Source organism: Sinocyclocheilus grahami, unplaced genomic scaffold, assembly GCF_001515645.1.
Source record: "Sinocyclocheilus grahami isolate Dianchi unplaced genomic scaffold, SAMN03320097.WGS_v1.1 scaffold4.1, whole genome shotgun sequence".
Lineage (NCBI taxonomy): Eukaryota > Metazoa > Chordata > Actinopteri > Cypriniformes > Cyprinidae > Sinocyclocheilus > Sinocyclocheilus grahami.
The window spans coordinates 812150-824772 of NW_015505183.1; the positions used below are offsets into that span (position 1 = coordinate 812150).

At 37.2% G+C, this 12623-nt stretch overlaps 1 protein-coding gene across 3 annotated transcripts in view; it reads right to left on the minus strand.

Annotated features, from left to right (window-relative positions):
- LOC107582406 (HEAT repeat-containing protein 5A) overlaps positions 1–12623 on the minus strand; it is a 34896-nt gene that overhangs the window by 14079 nt on the left and 8194 nt on the right. For 2 of the 3 annotated variants that reach the window (XM_016268245.1, XM_016268254.1), the window contains 14 exons: positions 9738–9988; positions 7328–7439; positions 7040–7192; positions 6735–6834; positions 6493–6602; positions 5822–5985; positions 5549–5712; positions 4090–4195; positions 3792–3982; positions 3554–3713; positions 3232–3421; positions 2967–3136; positions 1546–1572; positions 440–584 (listed from right to left, as the gene is read on the minus strand). In XM_016268245.1, coding sequence (XP_016123731.1) covers positions 440–584; positions 1546–1572; positions 2967–3136; positions 3232–3421; positions 3554–3713; positions 3792–3982; positions 4090–4195; positions 5549–5712; positions 5822–5985; positions 6493–6602; positions 6735–6834; positions 7040–7192; positions 7328–7439; positions 9738–9988 — 2043 coding nt within the window. The remainder of the gene's footprint in view (positions 1–439; positions 585–1545; positions 1573–2966; positions 3137–3231; positions 3422–3553; positions 3714–3791; positions 3983–4089; positions 4196–5548; positions 5713–5821; positions 5986–6492; positions 6603–6734; positions 6835–7039; positions 7193–7327; positions 7440–9737; positions 9989–12623) is intronic. The other variant, XM_016268262.1, reaches the window with a different exon arrangement.

Here is a 12623-nt window from a genome sequence, read left to right on the forward strand (position 1 = left end):
ATTTAACATACAGCCCATTGTGACATATATTGTAACAAGTGACGTTGTGCTTGATATACTATGTTGGGCAGTCGTGGCCTAATGGTTAGAGAGTCTGACTTGTAACTCAAAGGTCACGGGTTTGAGTCTTGGTATCGGCAGGGATTGTAGGAGGGGGGAGTGAATGTACAGTGCTTTCTTCCACCCTCAATACCACAACTGAGGTGAGAGCCTTGAGCAAGGCACCGAACCCCCCACTGCTTCCAGGGTGCCGCAGCAAAAATGGCTGCCCACTGCTTCCGGGTGTGATAACATTGTATGTTTCACTACTCACTCACTGCTGTGTGTGTGTGCACTTGGATGGTTTAAATGCAGAGAACAAATTCTGAGTATGGGACACCATACTTGGATACACGTCGCTTTCACTTCATGTTGTGCAGTGGGGGCGATGCTGACTCACCCAATTGTGTGTTGTCTCTGCGTGGTAGCTCTTTAACCAGAGCAACTGCGTGCTCCGATACCTCCACTGCTTCCCTCTGAGCCAGCTGTCTCAGACAAGCCACAACTGCACGCCTCAGAGACAGGTACGAACTGCACAGGTTTATCTGTACATGCACAAATATTATACATGAAATTAAAAGTAACATAAGATCTTGATATTAGTATGGTCTTACAAATGATGAGTAGTGAATCAAATGAGGTCTTGTGAAAAAGAAGAACAGATCTGAGACATTAGAGCAAATGAAATGAAATTAAATAAAATAAAAAATGGTTTAAATTATTTACAGCACACCTCTGATATAATATATAAAACATAATAGTTCAGATTGAGAGCAAGTAGATGAATTCAAAAATAGAGCACATTTCAAATGTGATGATCACTTCATCACATTTTGCACAACAATCCAGACAAAAGTGCAAAAAAACACTTCAGCAGACAGCTGCGGTCACATCAAAGTTAGTTTTGTTATGTCAAAATGATCCCACACAAACGCTCTTTCAGTGTAGAGAAGGATAGAGGGAGAGAAGAAAGGGACAGCAGGGCTACTGTCAAGGCAAGTTTTGAGCTTTAAATGATGTGACAAGCGAGCTGTTTGCAAAGAATAGGACTATAAATCAAACCATTTAAAAACAAAGCATGTTTTTTCTCAATTACTGTCTAATAATGTCTAAACCTGTGTGTGTGTGTGCGCAGGTGTGGCTGAGTGAGGAAGAGAGAGAGAGAGCAATCGTCTGAAGCTCTCACAGTAATAAAGCTGATAGCTTGAATTGGCATGAGGCATGTCATGTGCACTGTGTGGGTGAACAGTGTTAGAAGCCTTTACAGAAAAGAACAAGTCAAGCAAACCTAATCCTTGGCATTAACCCTGCATTTAGAGGCAGTGACACTGTATGCTCATGCTCAAAACCAGATCCTTCTTGAGTTAGTTTCACACTGGGAAAAATGAGAGGACAACAACAGAGCGTAATTATAGAGAGAGACGCAATAGAAAGAAGGGAATATGAAGTGCAAACAAAGGAAAGGGAATAAAGTGGCCTGACAGCAGAGAGGCAGACAAAACCTACCAACAAAGAATAATCCAATAAGACTTCCTGTACAAGAAAGCAGAAAACAGCACTGTCACTACAGATGAGGGCAAAGCCAGGCCCATGAACACTAACCTCTATTTCATTTCATTCATTTTTCATTCAATATAACACAAATAAATGAATGTGAAAAAAGAAAACTGCTACTGTGAGAATAAGGCAAGCTTTTTGGCATATATATATATATATCTTTATTTTTAATTACTGGTTATCAATTTCAATAATATATATCAAGAATACATTTATTATAATTATTGGTTATCTGCCATAAAATGCCATAATTAATACCTTGTAAACATCTGTCAAGATATTAATATCTACTATTCCTTTATAGAAAATTGGTTTGTCTGCCTAAACCAAACTGAAATTCTCCTTATACATTAACCCTAAATAAACACTAACGATTAAAGACAACATGAAAAAACATATATATAACTCATTGTTAGTCTCAAAATAAAATAAAAAAAATTCATAACCTTTAGGGCTGTCAAAATGGCTGAAAAACTAAATTCGAATTTTGTACTTAAATATTATAAAAATTTTAATTATATTCGAATTTAAAATGTAAAAATTTTAATTAGGGTGAAGAAAAGCTTTTGGCTTCTCTCCTGAGGCCACAAGAGGGCGCATCGAGCAAAATATTACTAATGCACATTTATTCAAAGCATAAGATTAAAAAAAATTGAAAAACTGTGAAAAAAGTGCATAATGTTTAAAATAATGTTTATAAACCAATTATAATTAATTAAGTTGGTTAAACAACTATAAACATAACAGCATCATGTATGTATGCATAGTTTAATACAAAGGGCCGAAAGCCAATCACGCAAAGTACATTTTTCATTTAAAACATGAGTTGAAGTAGGATGGGGAAAAAACCCCGCCATAAAGTCTCGAGATTTTTAATGAGCAATGCAGCAGTGCCGCATCTAGTGGCTTCAACTGGACAGGATAAGAAATACATTATAATGCAACGACACTTACATCGTCATCGCATCTCGTGCGCCACTGATAAGGCTGCCTCCTTAACGCACACCTAAAATTCGAATGCAACGTTTTTGCATTCGAACGTACATTTTTATTTTAAATTCGACGAATATTCGAAATTCGAATATTTTTTTGACAGCCCTAATAACCTTTAATGAAAACTTCTATTTATCCACCTCAGAACCTACTTTACTTTTTTGCTGACACTCAAGCTGCTTGGGGGTGAAAAATAATATTAACCAATAATATAACAGCCTAACATTTCACATTTCAATCAAATTCTGGTCAAATATATATTATTTTGTTCACTGCGTGTAATTTATCAGAAATTTGTTCAGTTAAATGCGTTGCAAATGCAATTAAATGTCTGTTGTTCGGTATGATTGTGAGTGTTAAGTGCATTTATAACGTACACAGAGGCTGGGCACTAGGCTGGCCAGATTTACAAAGCGTGGTGCAAACATGTGCAGCTGCTGGAGGCAGGAGATCGCCTGGGCCTGGACCAGACAGTCCTGACTGTCCTGCATCACAGCACAGCCCACCAAACACGAGGTCCTCACTGCACACACACCTGCACCCTCACCTGGGGTAAATGACCAGAGAGAAGAAAGTGTGTAAAGGTCTCACCTGCATGATGACAATATGTGAGTGTTTTTATGGGTAAATAAATGTGAGCACCTTGCAGATCCGGCCCCATGGAGGTGATGAGGGCGTTAAGGCAGCGGCCCAGGCTTTGCTGAACCTCCACATGCGTGTGTGGCGTTGAGAGCAGCAAGCGTAGCACCAGATTGAAACTAGCCTCCAGGTGACTGTGGTACAGAGGGCCTGCTAGATCCACAACCATGGAAAGAGTGTGGAGAGCCCACATCTGCACACGTGCAAATGGTTCACTGAAAGGTTAGTGCATGATCTTGCGGAGAACCCTCTATATAAGAAAGCACACCGATAGTATCCTGATTTACTTTTATAGCGATAATAAACAGTCATGTGGTCTGTGTACCTGAACTTCAGGTGAGGTGCTGTCCTGGGACAGGGTGAAGAGGACCCCAACGCAGGCACTAAGGTACTGAGGGGAGCTAATCCCACTCAGGTAACGGTAGACAGCGCTGAGTGCCAAAGCATGACCTGTGCGTGTGATGGCATCCCTCGCTGTCTTCAGTCTAAAACACATTTACATTCATTTCAGATAGGTTTCAAAACCTTTTATTTTTTTTACACACAACTTGTCATACACTCACTTGTCAAAGCTCATGAGAGTGATGGAAACGGTGAAATTGGGGTCATTAAGAACTTGCACAAGCCTGGCTAAACCCTCCGCAGCCATGCAGCGCAAGAGTGGGTTTGAGCCCTCTAGCGCCCCTAATAGGAGAGACAGTGCTGGTCTTTGAACCTCCTCTGACCCCAATTCCCTCCGACTTGATGCCAAACACTATATAGCAAAAAAAAACAATAAACAGGGGGGGGAGATAAACAATGTGGCTTTACATGGTATGAATGCAATGGTTTTAAATTGTTCCTTTTTAAATGACTTCTTACCTTCAAAGTGCAGCAGAAAGCAGCAGCTACATGGATTTGAACAGTCTGCTGCCGGGCTCCTTTAAGCTGACGCACAAACTCACAGAACTGCTCTAGGATCTGAGCCCTGAGACAGGAAATACAACAGATGTACTGTTCAGCTACTGTAATATCTTATTTTCCCTAGGGATACATTATATGAATGTACCAGTTTATTAGCCAATATTACAGACTTTGCTGATATTGGATATATTTGGGCCAAACTGAATACTGAACTGTTAATGCTCATTTCCGCAATTACTACATTTAGATTAAGTGAGAATTAGATGATGGCAAATGTCAAATTAAACTCTAAAACCACTAATAATTAAATAACACTGTTAAACAATCTTAAAATAAATATCCATACGGTACATTATAATGTTTTGATGCCTAAATTTCCTTATAATTACTGATTTTTGGCTTTTAGTGGTCCTTCATGGTAAATGTTTTGCACTGTGAGGCGTATTCATTTTCATTCATAATCATTCACAAAGACAAGACCTAAATGAAAAAGAAATAAGCAAGTGAAAAAAATTTGGTTCACATTTTTAAACCATGTGGTAATGCTTTTTTTTGGTGAGTATTTAATTCACTAGATTACCTGAAAAAGGCATTGTCAAGTGGTTTATGAAATCCAAACTATTTTTTCATCGAAAATACCATGATTAAAGCATACTGATATTATTTCAGTCATTCATCTATCCATTGTATTTCAAATTATTAGTTGAGTTTATGATTTCACAGCCTTAATGCCATGAATTAGAAACCAAAGCTGTTCTTACCTAAAATCCTCTTTAAAAACAGATGTAAAATTGTAAAACTGTAAAAATGCAGATTCAAAAAGCGTGTTGTCTTTGTTGCACTTCTAACAATAAAACAAACATAAAAAATGTATCTAGACAAGCTGCTAGTGGGATGAAAGATGCACTGCAGGTGGACCGATGGCCCCATATGATCAGTATAATTTCCTCTCCACTGCTATGTTTAATAATGCATGGGACATAGCCAGAACAGCCCCCAATTATGCAAATGCATGCATACGTCTGGATGTAAATTTGGCTATGATGCGTAAGGAATGATTTAAAAAAGTTTCTGGATCTCATTAAGGCCAGTTCCCACAAGCATTCACTATCCGTAAAATCATCAGTTACTCCTAACAATCTGAATAACTTTAAACGGTTATGTTGGTTAACGTGTACATTCACATTTTAGTGAATGTAGCATAAAACAAACAAACGACATACATCATTTACAAATTGGAATGCACCATTAGGAAAATGAAAGGCACTACAGAGTTGAGGGAAACAAACTAGTAAATAGCCAACTTCATCTGAGAATTTTCTGTTTAACTATTCATCATCATTCATTCATTACCTGTTCATTTGCACATGTGAAGCATTATGAAGGGTACTGCTTGAATAAAGGTCAGTGGACATACTTCTGCTGAATGCCCAGGTGGGGGAAAATCACTCCAAACAGCTGGACAGCTGCTGACGTTAAAGCAGAGGCTGGAGGGAGGGGGGTAGGAACTTCCTGTTGTTTCTCAAAGATGATAAACGGGTCATATTCTAACGTCCCACCTCCTGAACCACCACCATGGAGCTTTAAACAGACAGAAAACACAATGAGATTAAAAATGATGTGTGCAGTAACTAGGCATTGACTGCACATTAACAAGGCTATTTCCTTTATGATTAGATTGTGATCTGACCTGTTCCTCAATGTAGTGCTGATCCACATCATGCAGTCCAGGGCCCAGCAGTGCCAGGTCTTGGCTGTAGCACAGGGAGGGCAGCAGGTTCAGCTCAGCACATGCTGTGATTTCTGGTCCGGTCAGATCGTTCAGCAGCAGCTTCAACACAGTGCCAAAGCTCTCTGAGCAAACACAACCAAACCACAATAAACAAATAAATACGTATTTGGGTAATCAAACTGTCCCAATTTTCATATGTTACTGTGGGATATGAAAATAAGTATCCTAAACAGCTCTCTTAAATTTCAAAGCATAATAAAAATTACTTACATGTACTGTTTCTTTAGCACATTTCACTTGAATACCATGGTAATGACCACTCAATAAGTAAGGGATAAAGTACAGTCAGCCAACCATTTTCACAAACTAAACCCTGACAGGGTGATCCGGGCTGATCGATCAACCTATAGAAGTGTTTCTCAACCTTTTTGACTTGAAAGTCCCCCACTGTCTAACACAAAATCCCACCTCCCAATTCCCCCCCAAAATATATTTTCTTTTGTTTTTCTGCTGTAATTCTGACAATTCAAACTTTTTTATTAACACAAACTGTGAGTCTTGATTAAAATGCATAAAACATCAGCACAGGATCTAGTCCAATCAAGTTGATCATTTCAGAATTTGCTTACCTTCATATCTTTTAGGTTGAAGCACTGTGAGGATCTCATACACTCTCAATCTAAAGACAGTGGCTGCATTTTTAATCTGGTTTCCATAGGATTTAACGAGAGAGGGCAGCCTAAAAAGAGTTATGCCATAAATATTTGTCAAACAACATCCTGTTGACATTACATCTGCATTCTGCAATGCTTTAAAAAGGCATTTTGAACTTGAAAAATAACTTAATTTGAAGCAAAAAAGATCCACTCACTGATTGAGCAGGGCTACTGCACAGGACAATAGAGGAAGCAAACGACTGATGATATCATCGGTGAGCAGGTCTTTGCAGTGCACCACCAGACTCTTCATTGCTATAAGGGAGATGACACAAGCTATGAAGACCAAACATCCTGTTTATTCCTATTTGCAGTCAACAGCAAAGAACCTAAAACAAAGTTTATTACTGTGATGCCAAGGGAGCAGATCAGCAGATGGACAGGTGCATGAAAAAAAGATCGTATTTTTACAGAGAGAAAAGGAGAGACATAAGTGAGAAGATTCATAAAAGACCCTCACCGCACAGTGCTCCTGCTCGCCCCTCCAGGGTCACCTGCCAGGTGAAAGAGTCTCCACGCCGCAGCTCATTCTCCACATCCTTCACAGACAATGGGAAGGCACATTTCCATAGCAACAGCAATCGAGGCAAGTGATGCTCCATTACAGTTGGTCCTTGAATAAAAATACCAGAAAGAACAAAAAGGATGTTAAAAAACTGTCTGAAAACAGAAAATAAACTAGCACATTGGTTGTTACAGTATAGGCATATCTTGTCTATGTGGGCATATTGATATAACGGATTCATACCCAGTGTGGAGAGAGCACTGAGCAGCAGCCAACCTCCTTGAGTGCGTTGGATGGAGATTCTGCTGTTCTGAGTTGCAGAGCGCAGCAGATCTTCTGCCAAGGTCATCACCATCTGCAACCAGTCCATAGTGATGAACGAATGAGTGATACAACATCAAGGTGTTGATTTAGCAGACGCTTTTATCCATACGCTTATCTTCTTCGTTTATCTTCTCACATATTTGTTGATCAAATAAGAAAAATAATAACCATACATGATACTAATAACATTTATAGTCACATTGAAAAACACATTGTACATACACACAAAAAAAAGAATAATTTAGTAATCAATTCTTCACAAGCAACACAATTATTTTGGTGAATTTCAACTGAGAGAATAAAGCTCTTTTCCTGAATGGATAGTTCGCCCAAAAATGAAAATTCTGTCATCATTCACTCATCTGCATTTCATACCAAACCCATACGACTTTATTTCTTTTGTAGAAAATAAAAAACATATATTTTATGAAATGGTATTTGTTCATTTCTGTCAGTGGTCACCAAAACAGTTTAGTGACAAGCATTCTTTAAATTAGTGTTGTCAAAATATTGTTTTTTCAATACTGAAATAATTTTAATAGGAGTTTTTAAAATGAGTGTTAATACTCATTTTCCACAGTATAGATCCATTGATACCAAATGCGCACACACCACTGCATACAAACCACAGCGTATTTTAATTAAATAAGTACAATAGTCTTATGCCCTTAATGTTGTGGCAATCTTCTCTGATGTATTGAAAATTATACTGAATATTGTTATTTTTAAGGTATTGTTTCAATGTTAGAAATTCTAGCATCATGACAACTACTACTAATATATTTTATGTTCTGCAGAAAAAAGGAACGCTAACCTTATGTCCTGTCATCTGCTGGAACACAGTTAACGGAAGCTAGAGATTACGGTTTATAAAGTTTTAAATATGGATATTTTTCTTACACAAACGCATTGCATCGCTTTGCTTTAGAAGATGATACTAATAACATTTATAGTCACATTGAAAAACACATTGTACATACACACAAAAAAAAGAATAATTTAGTAATCAATTCTTCACAAGCAACACAATTATTTTGGTGAATTTCAACTGAGAGAATAAAGCTCTTTTCCTGAATGGATAGTTCGCCCAAAAATGAAAATTCTGTCATCATTCACTCATCTGCATTTCATACCAAACCCATACGACTTTATTTCTTTTGTAGAAAATAAAAAACATATATTTTATGAAATGGTATTTGTTCATTTCTGTCAGTGGTCACCAAAACAGTTTAGTGACAAGCATTCTTTAAATTAGTGTTGTCAAAATATTGTTTTTTCAATACTGAAATAATTTTAATAGGAGTTTTTAAAATGAGTGTTAATACTCATTTTCCACAGTATAGATCCATTGATACCAAATGCGCACACACCACTGCATACAAACCACAGCGTATTTTAATTAAATAAGTACAATAGTCTTATGCCCTTAATGTTGTGGCAATCTTCTCTGATGTATTGAAAATTATACTGAATATTGTTATTTTTAAGGTATTGTTTCAATGTTAGAAATTCTAGCATCATGACAACTACTACTAATATATTTTATGTTCTGCAGAAAAAAGGAACGCTAACCTTATGTCCTGTCATCTGCTGGAACACAGTTAACGGAAGCTAGAGATTACGGTTTATAAAGTTTTAAATATGGATATTTTTCTTACACAAACGCATTGCATCGCTTTGCTTTAGAAGGCCTTTATTAACCCCCCAGAGCTGTGTGGAGTACTTTTTATGATGGACGGAAGCACTTTTTTGGGCTTCAAAATCTTGACCAACATTCACTGCAATTATAAATCTTGGAAGAGCCAGGACATTTTTCAATATAACTCTGATTGCATTTGCCTGAAAGAAGATTTGAGGGTGAGTAAATGATGGGGTAATTTTCATTTTTGGGTGAACTATCCCTTTAAGGTTAAAATTTTTGTGGGATGCAATACCAAATAATACATTAACAATGACAGCTGATTTGCAGCAAGTCATCCATTTCAAAATTGAGTCATTCATTTTCAATTTCTCAATGTTCAGACACCAAATTCATGAGCTCAACTTCATTAAAATGAGCAGTGATGCAGTGTGGAAACTAACAAAGGGAGTCTAGACAGTGATCTGGCGTCTGATTGAAAACTGCATTTGTGTAGAAACGCCTACTAGCAAGCAACAGCAGAGACTCACTGAGTACAGTGATCTGAAATGCCGCCAGTACAAACAAACTTTAAGCATCTATGATACAGCTCAAATAGAACCGAAAACATTTGAAAAAAAACATGAACAAACTTACTGTGAGCATTAAAAGGAGGCATAATACACGTACAGACACAAATTTCATTCATACCTTGCCCTTAGAGTGTGATACTCCTAGCGGACAGAGCTGTACGGCTCCCAGCAGAGCTGCGATGGCAGCACTGTACCCTGCCACAGCCTCTGGGCATGACTTCAGGGCATTTAGCCTCTCTGCACATCGGTCTAGCAACACTGCACCCTGAGCAGGCATCCCTAAGGCAACACACCGCAGGCACCAGGCGGCGGCCAGTCGAGCAGATGCGCTGGGGTGAAGGAGAACAGAGATCACAGTGTCCAACATTCCTGTCAGAAAAACAAAAAGAAACTATTGAACTTGCAGTTTTAGTAAAGTTCAAGGCATTAGAGACGCCAATGTGAGCTCTTTCTAAAATTATTTTGAAGATGGTGTCTCTGAAGCTGGATGGATGTGTTAAATCTGCAGCTGTAGGCAGTTTTTCTGCTCACTCCTTCATCCAGGCCTTATTGTGACACATCCATTAAAGAGCAGACATACTTACACAAAATACAGTTAAAATCCAGAGTTATAGCTATAGACACTTAAAAAACGTCTTTCTTTAATCCTGGTTCAAACTTCAGTATAAGACCATCAAAAAAGCATCACAAATGTGCAATGTTAGGAGCAGGGTGTTATCTATACACGTTTTATTGACAAAAATATTACAGCTATTTTTGAAATTTGAGATTTGTCTCCAAGAACTTTTTTTTTTAAAAAACCTTTATGAGGCCATTTTTTTTTCTAACCATTTAATACTCAACATCCTGTCCATCCAATACTTAAAATTCATTGGCATGAACAGAATATAGAATTGCAATATAATAAACTACACTCCTGTTCAAATGTCTGGAGTCAGTAAGATTTTTTTTAACATTTTTGAAAGACGTCTCTTATGTTCACCAAGGCTGCATTTATTTGATCAAAAATACAGCAAAAACAGTAAAATTTTGAAATTTTATTTAAATTTAAAATAACATTTTTCTATTTTAATATATTTTAATTTATTAATGTGATGGCAAAGCTGCATTTTCAGCAGCCATTACTCCAGTTTTCAGTGTCACAGGACCCTTCTGAAATCAAACTAATATTTTGATTTCTCATTATTACCAATGTTGAAAACAGATGTGCTGCCTAATGTTTTTTTTTTTTTTAAAGATATTCTGATGAATAGGGTTGGGTATCATTTGGGTTTTTTCGATACCGGTGCCAAATCTATACTTTTAAAATGGTTCCGGTGCCTGAACCGATACTTATTAAAAAATAAATAAATAAATAAAAATTCCCCAAAAAATTATGGATTGGCCATTAGCACTATAAACATACAATGTCTGTTTCATTCACACTGGACGCCCTCGCACAGAAAATCCACATATCCAGTCACAGATGTAGCGGAACTCATGACCCTCCAGGAAATCCCTTATATGGACAAAGGCATTGCTATTATAGCTGTAACTGAGTAAACGGAACATATAAACTTTTTGAATGATAAAACAAAGACAATAAACACTCGACTGCGACAATATAGTTTATCTGTGTTATTCAAGCCATCTCTGGTATTTTCATAATAATTAAGTATATTTATAATCCATTGCTAATAGATGTATTCTTTTTAAAGTAGCCTATGGAACATATTTTCTGCCTCATTCTGTGACAAGAAGCCACATCAGATCACAAAAGGAAGCATTTGACTGGTGTTGTGGAGTAAAAAGGTTATAATGTTCTCTTTTGTTGGACAACAGGTATAGAAATGTGAATACAAGGGAAGTTTAGCTTTAGGCATTTTAATTTAAGCATGCTTAGTTTAGTTAACAGAAGGCTACCTGCTGTCATCAGAACAAGTGTAATTACTGCATTCACGCGCTCCTCGGATGCTCTCATTTCCCGAGTTGTGCTTTTAAGTCGGAATGTGACAACAACATGGACACTCTCGTTACTACAAAGATTTGTTGGATTTGTATTATTACAGTTTTCTGACTTAAGTTCATGTGCATTTTCTCAGTCTGGAAATTATTTTTCACATGCGGTGCCGGTGATGATGCTTCTTACATCCGTTTCGGAGAACCAGAGGACAAATATTTCAATCGATCGCTCAGGCATGGCACTGAAATGAGGCACCGAAATCTGTGTTCTGATTTGGTTCTAGTACATACTGTTTACATAGGTACCGGTGCCATATTGGTACCGGGTTTCAGTACCCAACCCTACTGATGAACAGAAAGTTATTTGAAATAAAAAATATTGTGTAACGTTATAAATGTCTTTTCTATCACTTTTGATCACTTTAATGCATCCTTGCTGAATAAAAGTATTTTCAAAAAAAAAAAATTACTAATCCAAAGCTTTTGAACAGTAGTGTACAGTAAATCAATGGTATGTAGTGTCTGGACCAATCAGACACACCATTTTTCATTTGATTTAACAAATCAATTATTCATTAGATTAACAAATCGTCACAGTCCCCTCACCAAATAAACTGGATGCCAGGATGTCGGCAACGACACCAGGCCCCCCCTGGTTACCATGGCAACCCTGACACCAGATACATTTACGACCTAATGAAATTTAGGTGGAGAAAATCACTGCCTTTTCCATAAGGAAAATCCCCAAGGCACAGTAGGAATGGACTTTTCTACTAATTAATTCATAGGAAAACTTTTATTTGAATGAACACACATAGTCTTCAGATCATTGTGTATATTATTGCTGTCTTGTATATTATCTGTTGTATTGTAGACTATTTTATGCATGCTTATGATAGAACCACTCATTCATGTAACTTTACATATAACGTGTTTGGTCTCTATTAATTCGTATTCGGATGATCTAATTGAGAGTGTATATTGTATGTTTATACCTACGCAACATATGAGTGTTCTAAGAGTCTTTAGTAATTTTGATCCAAGTTTCATATGCAAATTACCA